Here is a 26,461-nt window from a genome sequence, read left to right on the forward strand (position 1 = left end):
TAGGATACTGGTCATGACATTAGTTAAGTGGAGGCATCAGCATTCTAAAACAGTAAAATAGAATAAAAAGTGCCCGAGTGCACTGTATATAGTAGAGGTATTAATCATAGTTTTGCTTCAGAAAAAATATATATGTGCACATTAAGTCACAGACATAAAATATACTTCTTATTATGGGTCACAGTCAAAAAAGTTTGAAACACTGGCCTAGGTTGTACGTGGTGAATCCCACCTGTATCCCCAGCACTCTGGGAGGCCGAGGCAGGAAGATTCCTTGAACTCAGGAGCTTGAGACCAGCCTGAGCAAGAGTGAGACCCTATCTCTTCTAAAAATAGGAAAACTAGCTGGGTATTATGGCACCTGTAGTCCCAGCTGCAGTGAGGCTGGAATAGGAAGAGGTTGCTCTGAGCTATGATGACACCATGGCCTCAGATGACAGAGTGAGACTGTCACAAAACCAAAAACCAACAAACACTGGCCTAAAAAGCTCTTTAATTCACTTTGCTATCTTCCAGCTTTTGTTACCTTACTGAATGGAGAACAAGCACAGAATGCAATCCAGAGGTTTCATCAGTATTCTTTCCGAGGAAAAGACTTAATAGTCCAGTTCCAGCCGACAGATGCCTTGCTGTGTATTACCAACCTGCCCGTTTCTTTCACATTAGAAGAGTTTGAAGAACTTGTTCGTGCTTATGGAAATATCGAGAGATGTTTTCTGGTCTACAGCGAAGTTACTGGCCACTCCAAAGGCTATGGGTTTGTGGAGTACATGAAAAAGGGCTTTGCCGCAAGGGCCCGAGTGGAGTTATTGGGTAAACAGCTGGGAGCATCTGCTCTCTTTGCACAATGGATGGATGTTAACCTGCTGGCCTCAGAGCTCATTCATTCCAAGTGCCTTTGCGTTGACAAACTCCCCAGTGACTACAGGGATTCAGAAGAACTGCTGCAATTTTTTTCCAGTGTCCATAAACCTGTGTTTTGCCAGGTGTGTATTTTAAAGAGATCATTAGAAATATTTAAAAATGCATGCATATGTATCTATTGTCCATGGACTTACAGATTTATTTATCATACTGTGTGAATATCACAATGGATAGTTTAATTCTGTTTTCGTGTGTAATGAAGACTTGAATGGCAGGGGAAATTTAAAGTCACCTTCTGTTGATACTGTTCGGTGGTTAAGTATGCCTTGGCATAGCAAGTCCATTGCTTACTCATCCACTTTCTCATTCTGTCTGTTTGTCCAACCCCCCTTGACCCACTCATCTGTCCTCTCTCTGGCTTGCCATCTCCTCTGTACCAGCTACTGTGCCAGGTGTTAGAAATGCAGAGAGTAAAAGGACACTATCTCAATGCCTCGTAATTTTGGAGAAGAGACTGACAAGTAAACAAATAATCCCAACCCCTGTCTGAATTGTGACACATTGGAGGAAATAAAAGTATTATGAGGTTTAAAAAGAAAGAATAATTCTATTTTAAAGAGTTGTAGAAGATGAGACATTGAGAGAAGACCCTGAAAACTGAGGATGCCCATGAGAATTTCCAAGCATTTCATTGATGTAAAGTCAGGTGTGATCCAGTGAACAGACACGTGTACTGTGCAGAGCCCCCTCCCTGCAGACTTCCCATCACCTGACCAGCTCGGGAAGTCAGGTGCGTTCTAGTGAACAGACACGTGTACTGTGCAGAGCCCCCTCCCTGCAGACTTCCCATCACCTGACCAGCTCGGGAAGTCAGGTGCGTTCTAGTGAACAGACACGTGTACTGTGCAGAGCCCCCTCCCTGCAGACTTCCCATCACCTGACCAGCTCGGGAAGTCAGGTGCGTTCTAGTGAACAGACACGTGTACTGTGCAGAGCCCCCTCCCTGCAGACTTCCCATCACCTGACCAGCTCTCTCTCCTGCCTCTTTCATTCCTTCTTTCTCTTTCTCCTTTACCACCTTCTCTCCCCGTCCCTATCTCCTCCCATCTCCCTTTTTTTCTTCAATCATACATTTGTTGAGTTCTTAGTATTGCAGTAGAAATTTTGGACTCTGAATGTATATGGATTCATTATTTTTAAATGGAAAGGTAAACCGAGTTATGTTCCGTGTGATGTGCACACACATGGGACGGCTGAGTCTAGCTAATGAGCATTTGCATTTCTCACATAGTTGTCATTTGTGGGGTAAGAATATCCACTCTCTTAGCATTTCGAGAATACAGTGTATTAACTGTAGTCACCATGTTGTTCAAAATATCTTTCTAACCTGTGCCTATCTAACTGAAATTTGTACACTTTGGCCACCATCTCCCCAGTACCCATTCTTCCACCCCCGGCCTCAGCCCCTGGTAACCACCATCCTGCTCCTGACTTGCACGAGAGCAGCTTTTTCCCATTCTACACAAGAGCGGGATCCTGGTGAGATGCTGCTGTAGTATGTACTTTTGAGATTCGAGCTACCATCTTACTTCATCTTGCATCTCCACCCCTGTGATCTCAGTATAATAACCATCAAACAATTAAACTGTATGTAATTAGAGTATTATTGTGATAGATCTTTTATTAAATCTTTGCCTAGTTATTCAAAGTTGATTGGCTTATTGAGATGCTATTCTTGAATACCAAGAATTATGTAGTGATATCATCTGTGGCTGTACATAATTCTTTGTTCCTTTATTGAGGCCTTTGAAGGAAATGTGAGGAGAAAAGCCATTTATCATGAATTGTATTTGAATTATGAATCCTCCAATTGGATGGATCTTACCACAAATCATATTTGGATTGTAAATTCCAGTGTTGGAAGGGACTTAGACATTATCTAGTGTAGCTTTACACCCGATGGGAAATGTTTGCTGTAGTATTTTTTTTTTAGTGACTATTTTTACCAGATCTCAAGTCAGACCGTTACATCTATGAATGGCCCTCATATTGAACCAAAATAGTCTACTCTGAAACTACTGATTCTGTGGACTTGAAATTATTTTGTCTTTTGAATAACTCAAATGGTTTTGCAATATATATAGGCATAAAGATCATCATGATGAAACAGGAATAATAAAAAATATTTTTAAAGTTTCCAAAAGATTAATGATACAACTTGAGGATTGGAAAAGGTTCTATAGGGAAAAAGACATTTGAGGACAATTTTAAAGGGAAGATGTCATGTGAAGGAAAACTAGAAATTTGGTCTAAACCTAGAAAACAGTAAAGAAAGTTAAGCTTCAAAAATAAGAGTAAAGAAACTAATGAGGACTAAGAAATGATTGAATTATAATACCAACTTACAGACCCAATAGAAGTGTTATGATGTCTTCTCAAAGACACACCAAGCTGAATTGTATCACACTTACCACTTTATAGCTAGCATGAGTGTATTAACGTATCGAAGAGAAACCTTTCAGCCTCTCGTTTTGTCCTGGGCTCACCCTTGGTGCTTCTCCACAGAACCCGGCCTTAGCACCTTCCTCTGCACTGTCAGGGGTGGGTAAGTGGAGATGCCTCAAGTTCTGCATGGCAGGGGTTTGTTTAGGGCACAGTCAGAAGAGTAAAAGTTGGTGTGGTTTTGGTATTTTAACAAACCTGGGGCACAATTTTCCTAAAAACAGGTTGCCTTGGTATACTTGACGAAATTCCTGGGATCTACCTTTCTTAATAGTCACTATTCTGTGCTGACCAGTGGTCAGATAATTGCTTGGTGTCTTTCATTATCCATGTTTCTGGTAGATTTTGTTTTAAAAATAGTTTTAATTATTGTGTCCTCATTTTCCTATGCATTATCAGTTGTACATATTTCTTAATACATAGGGACTATTACTATTTGGGCTTTGATTATTAAAAATGTCAGAAAATCAAAAAAATTAAAAACAAATTTGACAGACTCTTGTTTATCTTCCTGTTTTCAGGAAGAGCTGCATCTAAGCAATTAGTAAACTTTTATTTTCATAGAAAAAGGGAATATTATTCTCACCAGTGTCATGTTCCAATATCCTTGTTCTTGGATTTGAAAATTATATATTGCAAATAAATGTTTCTAAATAAGTATCAGAATTCCCTTTTAAGAAAACGTGTTGCGTCAGCTCGCACAGGATGAAGGTTGCTGCGCAGGGGGCTTCGCCGTGGTTGAATATGGCACAGCTGAGCAGGCAGAGGAGGCCCAGCAGGCTGCAGTCGGGGCAACCGTCCAGGGGAGCAGAGTCCAGGTCTCCTTCTGCGCCCCAGGAGCACCAGGGCGGAGCACGTTAGCTGCACTCATAGCAGCTCAGAGAGTGGTGAGCCTTTTCTTTGTTTTTTCCTTTTTTTAGCACATCGGAGATTCTAGTACTATTTTAAACTACCCAGTCTAACCAAAGTGATTAATCATTGATTGGACCATCATTATGTTTCCATTATGTTTTGAAGACATTTTTTAAAAGTTGGTTACATGGTATCTTTATCAAATCAAGCAAAAAGATTGGGTGGCACCTGTGGCTCAGTCGGTAAGGCTCCGGCCCCATATACCGAGGGTGGCGGATTCAAACCCAGCCCCGGCCAAACTGCAACCAAAAAATAGCCGGGCTTGTGGCGGGCGCCTGTAGTCCCAGCTGCTCGGGAGGCTGAGGCAAGAGAATCGCTTAAGCCCAGGAGTTGGAGGTTGCTGTGAGCTGTGTGAGGCCACGGCACTCTACCACGGGCCATAAAGTGATACTCTGTCTCTACAAAAAAAAAAAAAAAAATCAAGCAAAAAGATGTCACAAAGAAAGAAATTATATTTAGTAAATGTTTAATCTGTTTATTGAAAAGAGCTAAAGCCTGGTCCTGGCTGGGGTTTAAGGGGCATGGCTGCAGCCCTTTTCCCACCCCAGCCAGGCAGCCTGCACCTTACACAGCCTCTTTACCACCCACTCCCAACCCTGCTCCTTTCTAAGTTCTGCCTTCTTGTAACTGTTCTGCTCTGCTTGTCTGGTGTGGAGGGAGGAACTGGGAATGTTGGGGGGTAGGGAAAACTAGGATGAGATGCCATTGGCCAGCTGGTGTGGAGGCAGGAACTGGGAATGTCAGGGGGAGCTGGGCTGCCTGCACCCCGTCATCTGGCCCTGTTGTGTCTGGGCATATGTGCTACACTGCTGTTATTCCTTGGTCAACTAGGCTGATACAGCTGTTTTCCTGCTGTGCTGACCGAGAAAGCCACCCTCGAGTGAAGGCAGGTGGGGGTCAAAGTGGTCAGGGGCTCAGAAGCACTCCCCAGGTCACTCTGTATGGGTTTGGGGCTCTCCTGTGTCCTGGCTGAGAAGCCCTCCCCAGATCACCCTGGGTGGGTTTGGGGCTCTCCTGTGTCCTGGCTCTGAGAAGCCCTCCCAGGTCACCCTGTGTGGGGATCAAGGCTCTCCTGTGTCCTGGTGAGAAGTCCTCCCAGGTCTGCCTATGTGGGTTTGGGGCTCTCCTGTGTCCTGGCTGAGAAGCCCTCCCAGGTCACGCTGTGTGGGTTTGGGGCTCTCCTGTGTCCTGGCTCTGAGAAGCCCTCCCAGGTCACCCTGTGTGGGTTTGGGGCTCTCCTGTGTCCTGGCTCTGAGAAGCCCTCCCAGGTCACCCTGTGTGGGGATCAAGGCTCTCCTGTGTCCTGGTGAGAAGCCCTCCCAGGTTGCCCTGTGTGGGGATTGGGGCTCTCCTGTGTCCTGGCTGAGAAGCCCTCCCAGGTCACCCTGTGTGGGGATCGGGGCTCTACTGTGTCCTGGCTGAGAAACCCTCTCAGGTTACCCTGTGTTGGTTTGGGGCTCTCCTGTGTCCTGGTGAGAAGCCCTCCCAGGTCACCCTGTGTGGGTTGGGGCTCTCCTGTGTCCTGGCTGAGAAGCCCTCCCAGGTTACCCTGTGTTGGTTTGGGGCTCTCCTGTGTCCTGGTAAGAAGCCCTCCCAGGTTACCCTGTGTGGGTTTGGGGCTCTCCTGTGTCCTGGCTGAGAAGCCCTCCCAGGTTAGCCTATGTTGGTTTGGGGCTCTCCTGTGCCCTGGTGAGAAACCCTCCCAGGTTACCCTGTGTGGGTTGGGGCTCTCCTGTGTCCTGGCTGAGAAGCCCTCCCAGGTTACCCTGTGTTGGTTTGGGGCTCTCCTGTGTCCTGGCTGATCTTCACCTTCACACCTTCTGTCTCCCTGGGTTTTCCCAGCACAAATTGTGCGAGTTTCTCCAGATCCATCATTCTCTGCCTGTCAATATCTAGTCGCAAGAGGGATCCAGTTATTTTCTTCAATTCTCTACTTTTGTGTGGCTGGAAGTTTACAGTTTTCCTTTTCAGTCATTATTTTAATATCCTCATCTGTGAAGCTATTTGTTATAGCTAAAAACAATTTCATATTTTTAGGAACTTACCCAATTACGTACTAATTGTATGTGAGGACAGTCATGTTGTTAGTCCTGTAGCAGAGGAATAAATTCATGAAAGAAAGACCTTTATTATATCAACTTTGGATTATAAGGTAACCTACATTATTAAACTTTAGTTCAACATTACACTGAGGCTGTTCTATCTTATCAGTGTGTTCATCTCATGTCAACAAGTTATCTCCCTGTCAATAGCTTCCCTTGTCCTCTTTCTCTTTGAATTTTATAAAGAGATTGATTGCAAGAAATTGTCAGTGCTCTTAAAGCCAGTTGGTATTTGACTAAGACATTCTATGGGGATTTCATGTCTTACCTATGGTCATATTTAACATTATAATTAAGAACTATGGTAGAAAGTATATAAAAAATATGCAAATCATGGTATGTTTATTATAAAATAGCTCTTATCAGATGAATGAGAATTTCTGGAAGAAAGCCTTTAAAACAGGGGTCCTCAAACAGCAGCCCTCGGGCCACATGAGGTAGTGTGATTGTATTTGTTCCCATTTTGTTTTTTTTACTTCAATATAAGATGTGTGCAGTGTGCAGAGGAATTTGTTCATAGTTTTGTTTTGTTTTGTTTTTGTAGAGACAGAGTTTCACTTTATCACCTTCGGTAGAGTGCTGTGGCGTCACACAGCTCACAGCAACCTCCAGTTCCTGGGCTTACGCGATTCTCTTGCCTCAGCCTCCCAAGTAACTGGGACTACAGGTGCCTGCCGCAACACCCGTCTATTTTTTTATTGCAGTTCAGCCGGGGCCTGGTTTGAACCCGCCACCCTCGGTATATGGGGCCAGCGCCCTACTCACTGAGCCACAGGCGTTTTTTTGTTTTTTTTTTAAACTATAGTCCGGCCCTCCAACCGTCTGAGGGACAGTGAATTGGCCCCCTGTTTAAAAAGTTTGAGGACGCCTGCTTTAAAAGGTTACCTTTTGTACTTTTGCTTGTTCTAATGCTTCCTATATTTCTATATTTGTTGAAGGTGCACAGTAATCAGAAGGGCTTACTTCCAGAGCCAAATCCAGTGCAAATCATGAAAAGTTTAAACAATCCTGCCATGCTACAAGTTCTCCTACAACCCCAGCTGTGTGGGCGAGCGGTCAAACCAGGTAAGCCAGGTGTACTTATTAAATTAGAATGTTGATAGGAACTTAATTGTGCTGCCTTATGTGTGAAATGTGAAAAAATACATTTATTTGTGAAAAAGCACATTTAAATTAGTCTAAAAATATTGCATTTTTCTAAGACCTGTTAATGAATTTTAATCAATAATCTGAGGTGTTAATGTTTTTTGACTATTTTGGTAGGTAAAACGTGCATATGCGTTTCTTTTCTTTTTCTTTTTTTACTATTAATAAATGTTAAATAGTAAACCTTCAGCTCTTAGATGAGATGAATTTAAGGTCCAGGTTATAACACACTACATTGTTGTAGCCTATATCAAGAAAGGATGTCATACTTTTCTATGTAATATTTTTAAGGGAATTATTTTGTTGAAAAATGCTAGATATTGTCTCTTGTTCTTTGCTTTCTTCTCCCATTCTTTGAACTTCAACTCCAGAATTTCAAAAGAATTAACTATTCTACTTAAATTGTTTTTTAAAATTAAAAGATGTTTTAATTGGAATGTAATAATTATACAGATTGATAGGTCCAGAGTGATATTGTGTTATAGGTACACAGTATGTAATGATCAAATAAAGGTAATTAGCACATCTGAAACATTTACTATTTCTTTGTATTAGGAACATTCAGAATCCTGCCTTCTAGCAATTTGAAAACATGCGGCGAACCACTGTTACCTACAGTTGGTTACAGGGCTGCAGAGTGTCACCTCGCTCCCCCGTGTGGCCATAATTTTGTGCTTGTCAACCAGCTTCTCCCGACACTCTCCTCCTGCTGCCCTTCCCTGCCTCCCCAATTCTGCTTCTGAGTTCTAGGAACTCAGCTTGTTTAGCTCCCAAATATGAGTGAGAACATGCAGTCTTTGTCTCTCCGTGCCTGACTTGTTTCATTGTATTTAGTGTTCTCCAGGCTCGTCCACGAGACTGCGAATGGCAGGGCTTCCTTCTTGCTTATGGCCCAGTAGTTTCCACTGTGTATGAACCAGGCTTTCCTTATCTATCCAGCTGTTGATGGACACTTGTATCTCAGTTATTATGAACAGTACTGCAAAACATGCCACAGATACCTCTTCAATATGTGGATTTTCTTCCCTTCAGATATATATACAGTAGCGGGATTGATGGAGCAGGTGGTAGCACTATTTTAATATTTTAAGGAGCCTCTACACTGTTATGGTAATATTTTTTGTAATACAGATGTCGAAAAATAAAAAACACTTAACTATGAGACGTGAAATAAATAAATAAATGAAATAAATCCTTGTGCAGCCAAATGTTTTAATATCTACCTTAGTCTACACTGGGACTTCCTTGGAGGGCAAGTGTGATACAACATCTTGGTTTCAGGTACAGAATTCTGTAGCCGTAGTATTTTACATTCCCACCGACAATGTGTGAGTGCTCCCTTTTTTTCTGTATCCTCTACCAATTTTTATTTTTTTGTCTTTCTAATGATAGTCATTTTAATTGGGGTGAGGTGACATCTCTCTGCGGTTTTGGTTTATATTTCCTTGATGATTAATGGTGCTGACCAATGTTGTCATATATTTGCCCATTCACATGTCTTGTTTTGAGAAATGTCTATTCAGACATTTTGCCCGTTTTAAAATTGGATTATTTGGTTTTTTGCTGTTGAGTTCCATGTATATTCTGGATGCTAACCAATGGATTGCAAAAGTTTCTCTTGTTTTTAGAGACTATCCCATCACTCAGTGGATGGCTTCCTGTGCTGTGCGGAAGCTTTTTAGTTTGATATAATCCTGTTTGCCTATTTTTGCTTTTGTTGCCTGTACTTTTGAAGTTTGATCCATAAAATCTTCACCCAGAACAATGTCCTGAAGCATTTCTCCTATGTTTTCTTCTAGTAATTTTGTAGTTTGGGGTCTTACCTTTGAGTCCTTAATCATTTTGACATGATGTTGTATATGGTAAGAGAAAGGATCATCAGTCCTCTGCATATGGGATTGGATATCCCAATTTTCCCATGACCATTTTTAAAGAGGCTGTGCTGAACTTATTTTTTAGGTCAAGTAATATTTTCTCTAATTTTCTACAGTTAATACCCTAATATATTGCTTACAAGAGAGTTCTTTTGGTGTACTAATTTTTCTTCCCAAAATACCTTTTCCGGGCGGCACTTGTGGCTCAGTGAGTAGGGCGCCGGTGCCATATGCCAGAGGTGGCAGGTTCAAACCCAGCCCCGGCCAAAAACCACAAAAAAAAAAAAAAAATACCTTTTCTACATCGAAGTAGGTATTAGAATTCTAAAAGGGTCATCTTTCATACAGCCTCACATTACCACAACTTGTCTAAGTTTATGCTATAATTAAACATCAGCTCCACTCCCACACACTCAGCGCTTCTCCGGTGCTAAAAAGAACATTGAGTTCGCGGTTTCCTGTGGGTTGATTAACAGATAGAATTCTCTACCTGAAACCAAGATGCTGTATCACGCTTGCCCTCCAAGGAAGTCCCAGTGTAGACTAAGGTAGATAGCAAAACATTTGATTGCAACAGGATTTATTCCATTTATTTATTTCAGTTCTTATAATTGTTTTTTATTTTTCAACATCTGTATTACAAAAAATATTACCAGGACCTTTTTGGACACTAAATATTTTGAAAATTGTATATGTAGTGGCACCTGTGAGGTGACCACCCAAAGGACTGTAACAAACAGGTCAGCACAGGGGGTGGGCACCGTGGGTGCAGCCTCTGTCCTCTGAGCACCGGTGCTGCTCTGGCCTGTCAACGTCTTAGAGGCCAGTGAAGGAGGTGGTCAACTATGGAGGGTCTATTGTACATAATTTTGTATGTTATGACTATTTCCAGCTACTTTACGATAACTAGGTAGAATTTCCTCACGTATTTTTTACCTCATGGTTCTTTTTGCTTCATATATTACGTATTCTGAAAACACCTCTTCTGAAACATACTCTCATATTGGAACTCTTAGACTTATTAAGAGTATGGTTACCATTTGTTCCTGTTTCTTTGTGTGCAGTTCTGTTTTTATTTTGTAATATTTTTGTGTATAATTTTCAAGGACAGGAACTATTTCTCGTCTATAATCAACCTCTACCCAAATCCCTGAAACAGATTTAAAAAAACCACTGAGCAAATAACATAGACTCAGTTAGTTCTGTACTTATTAAAAGATACATATGTCTTGTTTCACTGAATGTTAGAGGATATTAAGCCTAGATCTGGCGTTTTACAATTATGGCAGAAGGTGTTGGAATTTTAAAACAATTTCCAGAGTTGAATCACAAGGAAAGAGCCGGTCAGTATTGACCAACGACAGGGTCACTCTGTTATTGAACTTCTAATGAATTTGGAGCTTGTTTTATTTATTTTTGATTCCATGTATCTCATACACTGTTTATTTGTGTTTTCTCAAAGCAGTTCTGGGAACACCTCACAGCTTGCCACATGTGATGACTCCCTCCATCTCCCCTGCATTTTTACATCTGAATAAAGCACACCAGGTGTGTAGGTAACATTGAGTGCTGAAGCATCAAATATGTACTGGGAACCAATATTTCACTTTTAAATAAAATCTTTAGTAGCAAGTATAGCTGTATATACATAATGAGTATATCATATTCTGTTCAGCTAATCAAGGCCATATACTTATATATGTTTATTGATTCATATCTGTAAAGCTTTAAGAAGGAAAACAGTATATTTTGTGATTTTTTTTTTCTAGATAATAAATTGGTTACTCAAAGTAAGTCTTCTTATGTGATCTTTAAAAAGTAGGTTTAACTTTGACCTGTGGCTCAAAGGGGTAGGGCGCTGGTCCCATATGCTGGAGGTGGTGGGTTCAAACCCAGCCCTAGCTAAAAACCACAAAAAAAAAAAAAAAAAAAGAAGAAGAAAAAGAAAAAAAAGTAGGCATAGAAAGAAAAAATAATAACATATTCTTAAAATTTAGTGAATGTTATAAAAATAATTCATATATATGAGAATGAAGCATATTTTTCTCACCTTTTTCAGGTAAGTTTACAAGTGCTGTCCAGAAAGTATCCGTCTGTGTCATATGAGGAACAGAGACACGTGTGGCTGGCCACTTGGTGCACAGCCCTTGCATATGTTTGTATATATACACGTTCACAATATTGAAAATAAATAGTACTTGGCAGTTTCAGGTACTGCTTAATAATTTAAAATCTAATTACAAGTCAAAGCCTAATCTATAATAGCAATTTTATGTAAGTTGAATCAATGAATGTCTAGTCTTGAACCCAGCTTTTCAAGGGAAAGCGCTTATTTTTGTCTCAGGGAGGGCTTGGTGGCATGTTTCAGGGTCTTTTTTCATTCACTCAGCACATTTATTGAGAGTCTAATGTGTATGTACCAGACGCTGCTGAGCACTGAGGCTTTAATGCTGAATAAAACATTCTTAGTTTCCATAGAGTTCCAACTTGCAGGGAAAACAAATGTTCAACATCTAATTATCATAAAGCCTGAAGAGTGATATGAAAGAGGAAATTCAGAATCTTGATATTTCCTTTGTTTAAAGAGAAAGACCAGAGTGCTTGCTCTTGCCTTTCTGGCCTGTGCAGGCTGGCCCTGGTGCCCTCAGCGTATCGTGGGTCCCCGGCTTGCCACAGAAGCTGCGTCTGGTCCTCCCAGTGACCTGCATCCCCTCCGTGGGTTTTAGCTCCTGCTGTCCCCTCTGCCCAGAGTACTCCCCACCCCAACACCATCCATTCCCTTTGAGTTCAGGTCATTATTTCTACACCACCTTCAGATCTCAGTGCAAGAATTAGTTCTGCAAGGAAATCTTCTCTTGCTATTTGTAAGTGTAGGTTTTACAATTAATTCATGCCTCCCTTCCTCGGGACTGTAAGGTCTGGGAAGGCAGATGGTGTTTCCGTTCTCTCACTGAGCAGCACAGTGCCTGAGACAAAATGTGCCTGGTGAACCTCCCTCAGATGCTTCAGTGAATGAGCAGAACATTACCAGCAGTAAAACTGAAAAGGGACGAGAGGAAGGACGGAAGGTACCAAGAAGGAAAGAGCATAGCATCAGTCTCAGGACTGCTGGCCACTCCCTACATATCACCAAAAGGATCAATTAGCTTTGCCTGAAGTTGGAAAGTGAAATATTATGTTAAGAACCTGTTGCTTTCACTCAGAGCACCTGGAGGATTGAACTTTAAAATTAATTGGGTTATATATCAGGTATAAATTTTAAAAAGCTAGTTTCAAAATTAAACTAACTTAATGTTTCATCCTTTTGCAGAGCTCAGCTGTGGGTAACACTTCCCATTTACTCCTTCAGAACCTTTCTCGAGTGCCACTGGCCCAGCAGCAGTTGGTGAAGTTTGAGAATATCCACCCCAATAATGTAAGTGTGGTATAATTTTTTTCTTTTGAAATCAATTTATTCCGTTTCTAGATTCAGGCTGTTGGTAACTTTGTTCGTGAATTTTCCTAATGTGTAGTTTTTCTTAGGTTCCATGATACTGGTGTGGGCAAAAGCCTTCATGTTTCTCTTCTTTTGTAGAAACCTGGCTTACTTGGAGACCCCCCAGCTGTGGTGCTTCAACCTGCCCTGGGGTTAGGGCCGGTGCTTCCCCTGAAGAAGAAGCTGGGACATCACGGAGAAGCTTGTACAAGTAAATGATGTGTATTTACTGAGAAGTCAGTTTGAGATTTAAAGGTCGTTTCCCATATTCTATTTTTGCTTGCAGGAAGGTCAAATTTGAGTTTTATTCAATCATTTAAAATTTTAAGAACCCTTTTTTAATTTTGGTACTGACAAGTTATTAATGGACTTGCTTCCACACTGAACTAAGACTTCCCTGTGGGATATGCACGAATGTTTTATGCAGGTTCACAGCTGTTCAAGGTGAAGGCAAAGACCCACAATAGACATTGGCTGGGTCTGTGTGTCCATTTATGTTGCCTGCCTGAGAAACCCTTAGCTGTTAGAGAAGAAGTATTTAGTATTTGTAAATTTAATTTATTTGCATTATCTTTAAAATATGATCTCCAAATTAGGAGTCAAAGAAAAATAATATATGTACTCGTACTTCCATAAAGTATGACAAAATAATTTTTTCCTAAAAAAACAGGAGCACAGTATTATGCTAAGATTTCTTATTCGAATATGAGTTTGAAGGGTACTTTCAGTTTGAAGCTTAATTGAAATTTGCTTAAAGTGATTATGCTAAGTGAAAATAAAAGGACCACCTGTAATTTAAAAAAAAATTCAGTTGAGTTTGGGTATTTCACTTAACCTCTTATCCCTAAAAACAAATAGTCAAGTGATCAAATAATCTCATTCAATTCTAAGTGTTGAAATTCACTAGGCAAAATTAAACCAGTGGGTTTAATGGGTTTCTGTTCTTCTAAAAAATTAAATTTTCTATGACCATAAGCTTGTGCAATTGTGTATTATTTTTATTGGATTAAATAATAAGCTGTTTGCTTTAGTATGTGTTGCTTTAAGAATAGTAAAAATCCAAAGTGTCCAAATAATTATATGGCTAAAAATGATAGGAAAACCAGCGTATCCATCTCTAAACAATTAGCACTAAAATAACTGAAGAAATTTGTCTAGTGTATTTGTAAACTATAAATATGACTTAGATATCAAAATTAGCTGTTTTCATTTAATTTTGACCTATAGATTTTTAAAAAGTGGAATGGTTTAGAATTTTCTCATTAAAATCTTTATTTTGTTTAGAAGGTCTTCTTATTTCCTGTAAATAAAAATATAATACTTTTATGTATTAAATTTAGGGCTAAGAATTCACAAATATAGATTAAAAAAAACAAAACAAAACAGTGATGTGGTGGTATTTACCAGCCAGTACTCCAGTTAACAAAGCCCAGCTCGGTCGAGTTCACACATCTGTACATGTGAGTCTCCAGCCATGGCTGATACCAGTTTATCAGTGTGAAGACCCTAAAGTCAGGGACTGAGGGGAGATTTGCACAGTCACTCTCCTGTACTCATACAAGCTGGCTGACCGAATTCATTCAGTTAAACTTTATGTGTATTAATTTTAAGTGTCAAAGACTTACTATTCCCTTTAAATATGGAAGCAGGAAAGTTTCAATGATGGCATTAAAAAAAAGCACTGATATAACTTAAGTGCCAAAAAGTACATAAATTTTGCTCTCAATTTTATCAACTTAAAAAATGTGTAATTCAAACTTGGAATTAAAAAATTTAATTTTAATTTAATGTTATCCTGAAAGTTGTTGAAAATAAGAGTATCATTAATATTGTAAGTTTTAATTTTTTCATAAAGGAAACTCCCAATTTACAACCTCTAATGTTACCTTTCGAGTTTAACTATAGGTACATTGATATCTCTGTCTCTGTATTTCATCCATAACTTAATAAAATTGAAAAGACTATTGTGACTAAGTCTTGTCTAACTAAAAGCCTTTTTTGCACTTGTGGTTTACTCTAGCATCTAGTCTGATTCCAACTCAAACACCTGCAGCAGCTGGAACGGGCCTCTCACTGTTCTTTCCAAGTCAACACATCACTGGACAGGCTTCATCTGGGCACAGTGGCGCTCAAGAGAAACTACCAGCCCCCATGGGAGCAGCAGAAGGGGCTTTCTCAGGGTCCCAGCCTTATCTTCAGACCTTTCCAAATCTTACTGCAGGAGGCTTAGTGTCAGGATGCCATGGGCAGCAGCAAAGCCAGCCAAAGGGCACAGAGGTGAGATAACTGTGCTCACTCACACACACGCACACACACAGTTACACATGTGCACATGCACACATGCATACATGTGCCCACACGCACACACACTCATACAGTTACACACATGCACATACTGCACACAGGTACACATGCAGTTACACACACACATGTACATGTATACACATGCGCGTGTGCACACATGCAGTTACACACTGCACACACAGTTACACACATGCACATACTGCACACAGTTACACATGCACACATGCAGTTACACAGGCACTCACACTCATACACACATGTTAACACACACACATGCACACATGCAGTTATACATACACACATATACATGTGCACACATGCAGTTACACACCCACACACACTCTTACACGTAGTTACACACTTTACATGCGTACATGCACTTACGTGCACACATAGACGCAGTTACATGCCCATATGCACACATACATGTGCACACATGCAGTTACACACACACTCATACACACAGTTACACATGCGCACATACTCATTTACACAGTCACACACGTACATGTATACACAGACATGCAGTTATGCACACACACATATATATTTGTTTTTAGTTTTATCTTAAATGAAATTATTCTAATACTATATCCTTTTTTAATACTAGGTATTCTAATTTGTAGTTATTTTACAGGTGACATAATATATGAAGTATCATAAAGCAATCTTAAATCTTTTTAAACTTTACAGGAAATTAATGGTATACCTTAGAATATATAAATGTGGACTATGAACTAAATAATGAAATGGTGACTTTTCCATACTTCACATTTACTTCTCAAAATTGAGGAAAACTTTGTATACTCTAAAAAAAATTCTCTTATTATAAGTGAGCAAATAAAAACATCTATCTTAGGTGGCACCTGTGGCTCAAAGGAGTAGGGCGCCGGCCCCATATGCCAGAGGTGGCGGGTTCAAACCCAGCCCCGGCCAAAAACTGCAAAAAAAGAAAAAAAAAATCTATCTTTTGATTAAGTTATACCTGCTGACATGGGGGCCTGTCTTAATTATTTGCTCATCTGTCTGTAAGTAAAATAATTTTAACCTATGTAAAATGAGTATTTTATGCTATTTTAAGATAATTTAAATATGAATTATGAATTTTCTATTTGCTTTTTTGATAAGCTTATGACATGCATGGTTTTAAAAATGATATTTTAAGTGTAAGATATGAACTAAGTTCAGAATTTGTAATTTGGGAAAGCTTAGAAGTATTATTAATACTTATTCAGTTATATTATGGCATTATTTATGAGGCTTTCTGAGTAAACACTAATGTTATTCTTTAAAATATGCTCTTTTTGTATCTTAAATTTATATTCTATAATTAAGGCATTTTAATATTTAAAGGCAGAACCAATTTTATTTGATCTCAGGAATATCCGTGTCAGTCTTATACTCTGCTGTGTTCAGAAGAATCTGAGCGCTGTTTTAATGCTGGAAAGTTTTACCAACCACTGTCTTGGTGCCTATTCTATTGACATTTATAAATGTTACACATATAATAAGTAGGTAGAGCAAAGCATAGCTAATTTTTACTTTATTTATACCCTAAAATACCGTTTAGTTTGTAAGTCTTATGAAACTTAGGCTATAAACAGCTTGTGAAGAAAAAACTTCTGTTGGTTGTATTCAAATGTCAAAATAATAATGAATTTGTAAAACTGGTTTGCCTGGTTACAGCAGGAGGTTAGAGCTAGAATGCACTCCTCAGCATTGAGCCAGCTAAGGTTGTTCTTTGTAGAATGCACTTTAGAAACTTACACGCGGCATCCATTGCTTGGGTTATTGAGGGAAATTAAAAAGTTATGAATTTAAGTTATGAAGTTATGAATTTTCTTTTTGCAGTCTTTAACTCATTGACAGCACCAGTTTTTAAATAAACTGGATTTGAACTGATGCATTGTAATGGCAAAGGAGTCTATTTGCAAGAAGAGAGCCAAAGGGAGGCAGGGTCTAGAAAAGTCCTGTGAAGAAAATTCAAGGGAAATGGGATATATGGACCCTGAAAGGGATGATCAGACACATACGCAATTTTTTAGGATGTTCAAAGAGTAGTTACCTGGTGTCTGTGTTTCTCCCGTGGGTAGAACCAGTCCACTAAGTGCAATGTACATGTAGCTTAATATAAGGAGGAACAGTTCAAGCTTCTAAGCACAGAGCAGGGAAACGTATCTCTGAGAGCGACACTGTGGAAGGGATCTCCCTCCGACAGTAGGTACTGGGGCCAGGCAACTGTGGCACTTTCTGATTGTGAGATTTACGCTTTGCTGAACAGTTGGTTTAAATTTGCTTTAGATTTCTTAGACCTGCATGTTTAATGCTGTGTTGGCCAGTGACTGGTGTCTTTTTGCCTCAAGAGTTACCTCTGGTGTTTAAAAAAAAGTTGGAGAGGTCTGGACTGTCACACTGCCCCTCTCTGAAAACTTTATTCAGGCAGATAGAGATGAGAGCTATAGTTTGTGTTTATTGTAGTAAAATATACAAAACAAAGTTTAGCATTTTAACTAGTTTTTCCATGTAGAAAGAGTGGGAGTAATGACATTCCCAGGGCTGTGCAGGACGGCAGAGCTGCTTCACCCCCCAGCACTGAAACTCTGTGCCCATCACACATGGCCCACGCCTCCTGCTCCCACCAGCCCTGTGATAGCTGCCTCTGCTCTTTGCCTTGGTGACCATGACTGTTGCAGGTGTCACAGAAGAAGTGTCCTTTTGTGCCTGACTTAGCATCACATTTCAAGGTTTGTCACATTGCACATGGCAAAATGCTTCTGGATGGGAATCCCTGCTTTCCTGAGGCTGAATGATATCCCATCGTATGTGCGTGCCCCATTTTTATCCATAGGCACTTGAGTTCTTTCTACCTCTTTTTGGCTACTGTGAATAGTATTGCTATAAACAATGGTGTACAAATATCTTTTTGAGTTCCTGCTTTCAGTTCTTTTGGGTATATACCTGAAGGTGGACTTCCCGGATCATACTGTAATTCTTTGTTTAATTTTTGTGGGAGCCACCATGCTGTTTTTCACGGTGGCTGCACCATTTTACATTTCTACCAGCAATGCACCAGAATTCCAATTTCTTAACATCCTAGCCAACACCTGTTGTCTGTTTTAACTACCTATCACAAAAATAGCATAGACCGGGTGGCTTAAACAACAGACATTTACATCTCACAGTTTTGGAGGCTGGATTTCAGATGGGGGGCCTCAGCAGAGGGGGCTCAGTGAGTCCTCTGTTCCGGGTTTGTAGGTGGCCATCATTTCTCTATCCTTGCAGGGTGGGGAGCAGACGCAAGCACCCCCAGTCTGCTTGTCAAAGAGCACTGATCCATTCTGAGGCCCCCACCTGTGATCTCTCACAGGCCCTACCTGCCAAAACTATCACACTGCGGGTTGGGCTTTCAGCACATGCATTTTGGGAGTACGTAGGTATTTGGTATGTAGCACTCGCTATCCTGGTGGATGTGAGGTGGCATCTCACTGTGGTTTTTATTTGCATTTCCCTAATGATTAATAATGACCCTTTCTACAGCGTCTTCTGCAGACATCTCTAATCACTCTCAGATATACGACATTCGCCTTCACTTCGCTTTTTTTTTAATGTCCTTATTAGCCATCTGTGTATTTTCTTTGGAGCAATGTCTACTTTAATGCTTGCCTATTTTGAATTTGGTAGTTTGGTTGTTTTGTTGCTTTTGAGTTGTAGGAGATTCCTATAGACAGTTGACCTTTGAACAACATAAGTTTGAACTACATAGGTCCACTTGTATGCAGATTTTTTTCAGTGAATACATAGGAAAATTGTTGAGATTTGCAACGATTAGAAAAAACTTGCAAGCAAATTGTGTAGCTTAGACATATCAAAAAAGTTAAGAAAATGTTAGGCGTATGTCATGAATGCAAAAAATATGCACAGATACTAGTATATTTTAACATTGACTACCATAAAATACTTTATTTTGCTGTATAATGTGCTGTATAACATGTACATTTTTGCCCAAAATTTTGAGGGAAAAATAAAGATGCCCATTATGTATGTACTACCATAGGGCTAGCAAGTGGAGGAGCCTACTGGGCCTCTCAAGGTCACTGCCCGCTACACCTGGGTCGGCTGGGCCACAGGGCTCCAGAAAGACCCCGATGGAGGTGGGGAGTGGGCTGGAGCAGCCTCTGAAGAGTGCTGGGATGGGGGCAGCAGCTGCCAGAGCTGACAAGGTGGGCCATGGGCATGTGGGGTGAGGGCCAAGGGCCACACCATGGGGACGGGGGATCCTGTGCAGGTCTGGGGGTGTTCCTGGCTGCTCATGGGCCAGGCAACCTCAGAAGCCGCAGCACTGCCAGCCACATGTGTGCCATCACTACTGCAGGTCTGATGTGGCAGAGGGAAAGAGAGAAGGGGCAGCCTTCACAGTGTGGGTGGCTACGGGAAGCCAGTGCCATCTGCACATCCACCAGGGGCCCTCCCCAGATGTGTCTCTCCCAGCAAGAGCTGGCTACTTTCTCAAGGGTATTTTTCTAAAAGTTTGGGCCAAAAACGTAGGTGTGCATTATACACAAAGGCACACTTTACATGGCAAAAAACCTATTCAGGGAGGTAAAAAATTATCAAAACTTAAATGCACACAACCGTAGACCATATATGTCATCATTTATAGCCAAAAGAAGTGTGAACATGCAGGTGCATATTAAATCATAACTGCATAAGATTGACTGTGGTGAACTGTGCCACTGTCATGATTCACAGCCACCTGTGTCCTTGCAGTGAGCTCACATGTTGCTAACATGCCGTGTGACGCTTTTCTCTGCCCGAGCAGTCTCTTTCTTCTATAAATTGTTTATCACAGTAAAAAGTCATCTCTTGAGTTCTTATAAATAGTACGAGTTTTTCATTGTGTTTAGTGCAGTACTACCTTGAATAACACCAGGAGACTCCCACAAGGTACCACTAGTGACGGTAGTGGGGCTCCCTAGATGCAGAGGGAAGTCATGATGTCACAGGAAGAAGCTGAACTGCTGGAGACGTGTGGTGGGTTGAGGTCTGCAGCTGTAGGAGCTGCCACTTCAGATAATTCATCCCAGACAAAGAAAACTTACAGTTTTGATAAATATAGAATGTACTGTAAATGTGTTTTCCTAGTGATTTTCTTAGTAATTTCTCTAGCTTATGTTACTGTAAGAATACAGTATATGGTAACATGTAATAAGCAGAAACAATAGGACCTCCATGCTGACCACCTCCCTACACTGACCTCCTCCTCAAGTTGACCTGTGTGTCATGGACATGAAAGACCCACAGGTGCGTGTCAGTGCTATAGTTCCTCTGTGTGCTAACAGTCTGGGTGGTCAGCTTATGGAGGTTCTGTGTGTTAACTGACCACTTATATGTTAGTGAGTCTTCTAGCCAACTGCAGGCTATTAGTAGTTAAGTTTTTGGGTAGCCAAAAGTTACACGTGGGTTTCCTACTGTGCTGGGGGGACAGTGCCTCTCACCTGCATGTTGTTCAGGAGTCAGTGGTACTAGAACCCTTGTACCTATTTGCATAAAATTATACTGATATGAGGGGGTGATGCCTGTGGCTCAGTGGTAGGGCACTGGCCCCATATACCGAGGGTGGCGGGTTCTAACCCGGCCCCAGCCAAACTGCAACAAATAAAAAAAATAGCTGGCACTGTGGCGGGCACCTGTAGTCCCAGCTACTTGGGAGGCTGAGGCAAGAGAATCGTCTAAGCCCAGGAGTTGGAGGTTGCTGTGAGCTGTGATGCTACGGCACTCTACTGAGGGTGATAAAGTGAGACTCTGTCTCCAAAAAAATAAATAAATAAATGAAAAATATACATATATATACTGACATCATATATTTTGTCATGTATTTTCAAGAAATGTGAATTTGCAGCATTTATCATCTGAAAGTGGAGTGGGAATCTGTGAAGGGCATATATTTTGTCTGATATTTTACCAGAGGTAGATAAGGTCTGCTTTTGCCATTTGGTTGTGCCCATAAATGTCCCGACCCGCGGGACAGCAACGGGGGGCCCGCAGGAACCACCTAAAGGAGAAAAACAAACAAGGGGCGCGAGAAAGGGAGACAAGACAGTTTTCTGATCAAGTCTCCAACTTTATTGAAAAAACTTGTGCCTTATAAGCATTACGGGGAAGGTGGGTGGGTCTTGTTGGGAGGTTCAGAGGAGTTGTTAACTGGGGATTGGCTAGAGTAAGTAAGATGGGGCATAAGGTGATTGGTTGGCTAGTTGCCAGGTAAAGTTACCGGGAAAAGGTAAAACTGTTTTTTACTTAAAAAGGAAGTAAGGCCAAGCTGTACCTTATATGGCTTCCGACATCTCCTCCCTTTTTGTTTTAAGGAGGTGGGCATTAACCGAGAGAGGGAGTAGTGACCTGGCTCCTCTCGTGGATTTCCCAGATCCACATTTGTTATTTGCGGTATCTTTTGGAGAGGAGAGGTAAGCGAAATTTTTGATACCAACCTCTATGCAAGCCAGGTTTGCTCTCAGAGAAAAATCAGAGGGGGTCTGATCCTTCATTTGACTTCTCCTTGGGATCGGGAGGTCGAAGGATTGTGGGACCTTCTCTTGCAATGCCTTGCTGTGCACTCAACTCGGTGCCCATACCCTTTTTTCCTTTTATTAGGAATGGGTAAGTGTACCTCTGATCTATACACTGCCCTCATTATGAGGGGAAGCCATAAGAGTCGGTTTCTTGGTCAGACAGAGCCAGGCGATGGTAGTGAATTTGAATTGGTTTTGCTAGGGCAGAGTCTATTTGTTGTTTAATGAAAGTGGTGACCTTTTTGAATAGCCAGGGGCCAAAGGAAAGGACTAATAGAAAACCTAATAGGGGGCCTAGGAGTGGGAGGAGATAAGGAAGAAGTCCATTGAGTCCTGACCAAAGGGGGTTATCACGAAGTTCCTTTCTTCTTTCTTCGAGCTGGTCTTGCAGGTTTTTTATCTTGTCTCGAACAATGCCTGACTTGTTGGTGTAGAAATAGCATTTTTCCTGTAAAGCCAAACAGATACCTCCCTGCTCTGCCGTGAGGAGATCTAAGCCTCTATGGTTTTGTAGGACTACTTCTGCTAGGGAGTCTATTTGATCTTGAAGATCGTGAATTGTTTCAGAAAGAGCTGAGACATCCTCTATTAGTTGATGAGACAGTTTGTGGTAGGAATGTATAGATATTCCTTTTCCGGTAACTCCTGTGGCTACTGCTGTAGTGATGCCTAGTCCTGCTATTAGTGGGATAAGTTGAATAGCTCTTTTAGAGCGTGGATGTCCAGCTATATAATCAAGACTGGGGACAGGAACAGGTTGATCTCCTAGTATAATAGAGATATCAGGGAGTAGTTGGGCGGTTACGCAATAGCCTGTCCAGTTACCTGGTAGGGCCGTGTAGGCCAAATTTCCTCCGCATACAAAAACATGTCCAGGAGGGGGGCACCGGTGTGAGGTGATGTTAGAAATGGAGGAGCAGTTTGTGAAGGTGATGCTTCCTAAGTCTACATCATAATCATTGTTCTGGGGAGGTTTGTATATACAAGGGGTTTGTGTAAATTCTATAGGTTGGACTCTAAAAGGTAGACTGTCGCTACAGTTTAGATGTGAGTTGTTTAGATGTGAAGTGGAGGTGTTTGTTAGTAGGGCTAGGGGCATAGGTGTGCCAAGAGTTAGACATAGCCAGCAGTTTTCCGCGAGGGTTGGGTTGGAATTATTTAAAGCTTTGAAAGTGGCTTCTAAAATATCAGAGGTTTGGACGTCAAGATCTATGTCTCGAGATTTAGGTAAAGCTAAGGGGTGGTATTGTAGGGGAGTATATTTTTCTTTAATTATTTTTTCAATTTGTTTTTGGACCGCATCTTCTCTTACCCTATCTGATGGCCCACCACCATCAGATGTGTGAATTGGTGGTTTTAGTGGCCAGCAAACATTTTTGCCAATAGTGCCTAAGCAGGAGGCTTGGGCATATTTGGAGTGTCCCAGGTTATGAGTAGAATCAAGCTCACCTCCAAAGGAGCCAGAATAAGTTCTTTGTAAAATGGCTGTTAGATATGTGTTGCCGTTTGTGTGGGTGCACTGTTGGACACTATTGTAGCACATAGAGTGCATTTGATTGGTTATTTCGCACTCCGTGGGACAAGGTCCTGGTTCGTTTTGAATTGGGAGTATTATTTTGGGTGCATTAACACATTGCCAGTTTTGCTTATGTCCTCCTCCTATCTGTGACGTGAAAGTTAAATAGGCGGTTTTGCCGCTGCAATCAACTTGGCTAGTATGTGAGGTGGGTATTATTGTAGTTGTTCCTCCCTTGCAGTCACAAGGTGCCCCCTCCAAGATAGTTTTTGGAGTTTTAAGAGCGTTGTCGGGGCTGTTCGGGGTTTTAGGGGAAACTGGGGGTTTGTCAGGAATTTCTACCGTGACAGAGGGGCAGGTGGAAGGAGGGCGAGAAGCCTCTTTAAGGACTTCTTCTCCTACTTTGATGACATCTCGAATGTCAGGATCTAGTGAATGAACTTTTAACATGTCATGAATTAAATTCCAGTAGGAAAAGGCTATAACTGGGACTTTGTCAGGACCAAAGGTGTGGTAAAAGTCCTGCAAGGCATCTCCTACTCGTTCCCAGCGTTTTTGGCTGATTGTTCCCTCTAAAGGGAACCAGGGGCAGGTTTCATGAATAAAATTAAAAAATTCTTTAAGGTCCTTTCTTTTAACCCTTACTCCTCGCACTCTGAGTGATCCCTTGATCCCCGTCAAGGAACATTTCATGTGTACTAAGCGAATTCCCCATTATGTTGGCTGGATGGCTCTCTCAGGATCTCAGTTCACGCAAGTCTCCAGTCGACTCGGAACTTAAGTTTCTCTGTGACCACTCTCCCTGTGCCTTATGATCTCTGCTCGCGTGTCATAGGTCGGCAGGTATAATCTGCCTGCTCGGACCCTCTCAGGCAGGACAGCTGCCTACTGCCCTCAGGCTTAGCCTTTGGGAGGCAGCGTCCCTGGGAGTGCCCTTGAGGTGGACGACCGTGTAAGACGTAGCGAGCTCAGAGTTTGTTAGAGAGTGTTAGGCAGAAAAACTAGTCCAAGTGTTTTGGAGTTCTCACTGCCGAAATGGGTACCTCTCGTCCTTCCCCGCTTTGGCCCTGTGAGCTTGGTAAGTGAATTAGATCCGGGAGAGCCAATAATAACAGCCAAGACAAAGCGGTGAAATGTTTGAAATCTTGTAAGTTATCGTTTGCCTACCTTCTCTTCTGATCCGTCTCACGGCGGGTGAACCGAGGCGATCTGAATGGGGAGTGCACGCGGGTCCTCGCTGCAGCTCCGAAGGGTGCCCGGCCGGGGCTTCCGTAGGCAAGCGTTCTCCTCCAGGGGGTCCCGATCACCCCTCGTTGGGCGCCAGGATGTCCCGACCCGCGGGACAGCAACGGGGGCCCCCGCAGGAACCACCTAAAGGAGAAAAACAAACAAGGGGCGCGAGAAAGGGAGACAAGACAGTTTTCTGATCAAGTCTCCAACTTTATTGAAAAAACTTGTGCCTTATAAGCATTACGGAGAAGGTGGGTGGGTCTTGTTGGGAGGTTCAGAGGAGTTGTTAACTGGGGATTGGCTAGAGTAAGTAAGATGGGGCATAAGGTGATTGGTTGGCTAGTTGCCAGGTAAAGTTACCGGGAAAAGGTAAAACTGTTTTTTACTTAAAAAGGAAGTAAGGCCAAGCTGTACCTTATATGGCTTCCGACACATAAAATATAAAATAAAAACCTTAATAAAAATGTTGATAACAGTATTTTTCGAAATGAGATACAGAATTTGTTTTTTCTGGTGAAGATGAATTCTTTCCTAGTTCAAGGGACAGTGTTGTGACAGACAGCCTTTAATTCTCTTTCAGTTCTAAAATCCTGTGGTTCTAGAATAGTTTTTCTTTTTAAGCCTAACAAAGATTAGGTTCCATAAATTTTTATCTCACTAGACTAAATTTTGAAAAATAAATATTTCTGTGTACCTTCTGCATTTTTTCTTTAGTAAGCCTTACTGCTTACTAAACACCCCCTTTTTTATTTTTGGTGAGCAGGCTGCCTCTAAGAATCAGACTTCACTCTTGGGAGAACCTCCGAAAGAGATTCGGCTCAGTAAGAACCCATATCTGGACTTGGCAAGCGTGCTGCCCAGTGCGTGTTTACCCCGTAAGTGAGGGATCAGGGTTAATAGTTTGAAGTTTTACTGAATACTTTCTATAATGAATTTTACTTTAATTTTTAACTTACTGGAAATAAATAATGACTATTGGCCAAATTAAGGCCTAAATTATTCTTTAAATTGAAGAAATAATTAAAATTAAGGCACTTAAAATGCTTGCTACTTTATTTAAGGAAAATATCTCTTACAGTATTTTTATGTAGAACATGATTATTGAATTGTTACTGAATCATGGTTGAAAATAATTGTACAAAGGAATTATTTGGCAATACTGCTTTACAGTGCATACAGGATCATTTTTTCTAAACCAGAGGCGTAAACTGGTAAGTAATATAGCCATAATATTTGGATACCCCAAGAATGTGTCAGCTACTAATAATGGCCAGAAGTGGAATTCTCACTTCCTTTTTGGAGGACCCATCAGGCCGTCACTTATTGAAAATCGTCAGATACGGGATGTGCTCTAGCTCTGCCATCCACTGGAATGCTGGTGTCAGGAATGACGTCCTGGGACATACCTTTGCATTTGTCAGCAGGAGATGGTTTTAAACAAATGAATAGAGTAGTTTATCATAAAATGGAATACTTTCTAACTTATTTTTATAATCAAGAGATTTCTAAGTATACTAATATTAAATGATTTTTAAGTAGAAAAGGCAAATGTGTACATACCAAATAGTTCCCTATATATTTACTGAAAGCTGTGTGTTCTCACATGTACATATATGAATGTACATGCATGAAGTAAATTGGAGAAAATGAATTCTAGATCATTACCTATGGGGAAAAGATCATGGGGGTAAATGAAAAGATATGAAAGGTAAATTATTTTTCCCCCTTTGAAGCAGGGTCTCACTCTGTTGCCCAAGATGGAGTGCGGTGGCATCATCATAGCTCTGGGCAACCTCAAACTTCTGGTTCGTGTCATCCTCCTGCCTCAGCCTCCCAAGTAGCCGGGACAACAGGCACCACACCACCATGCCCCGCTAATTTTTCTATCTTTTGTAGAGACAGAGTCTCACTACATGCCAGTCTGGTCTAGAACTCTTGCCCTCAAGCAGTCCTCCCACCTCGGCCTC

The 26,461-nt window shown here is 41.3% G+C and overlaps 1 protein-coding gene across 1 annotated transcript in view; it reads left to right on the forward strand.

The window, feature by feature from the left end:
- Window positions 1–26,461, forward strand: part of RAVER2 (ribonucleoprotein, PTB binding 2) — a 67,262-nt gene that overhangs the window by 25,043 nt on the left and 15,758 nt on the right. The window contains exons 3-10 of the mRNA XM_053590427.1: window positions 517–986; window positions 4,062–4,253; window positions 7,319–7,445; window positions 10,863–10,948; window positions 12,711–12,815; window positions 12,975–13,086; window positions 14,896–15,152; window positions 25,258–25,369. Coding sequence (XP_053446402.1) covers window positions 517–986; window positions 4,062–4,253; window positions 7,319–7,445; window positions 10,863–10,948; window positions 12,711–12,815; window positions 12,975–13,086; window positions 14,896–15,152; window positions 25,258–25,369 — 1,461 coding nt within the window. The remainder of the gene's footprint in view (window positions 1–516; window positions 987–4,061; window positions 4,254–7,318; window positions 7,446–10,862; window positions 10,949–12,710; window positions 12,816–12,974; window positions 13,087–14,895; window positions 15,153–25,257; window positions 25,370–26,461) is intronic.

This window comes from Nycticebus coucang, chromosome 5 (genome assembly GCF_027406575.1).
Source record: "Nycticebus coucang isolate mNycCou1 chromosome 5, mNycCou1.pri, whole genome shotgun sequence".
NCBI lineage: Eukaryota > Metazoa > Chordata > Mammalia > Primates > Lorisidae > Nycticebus > Nycticebus coucang.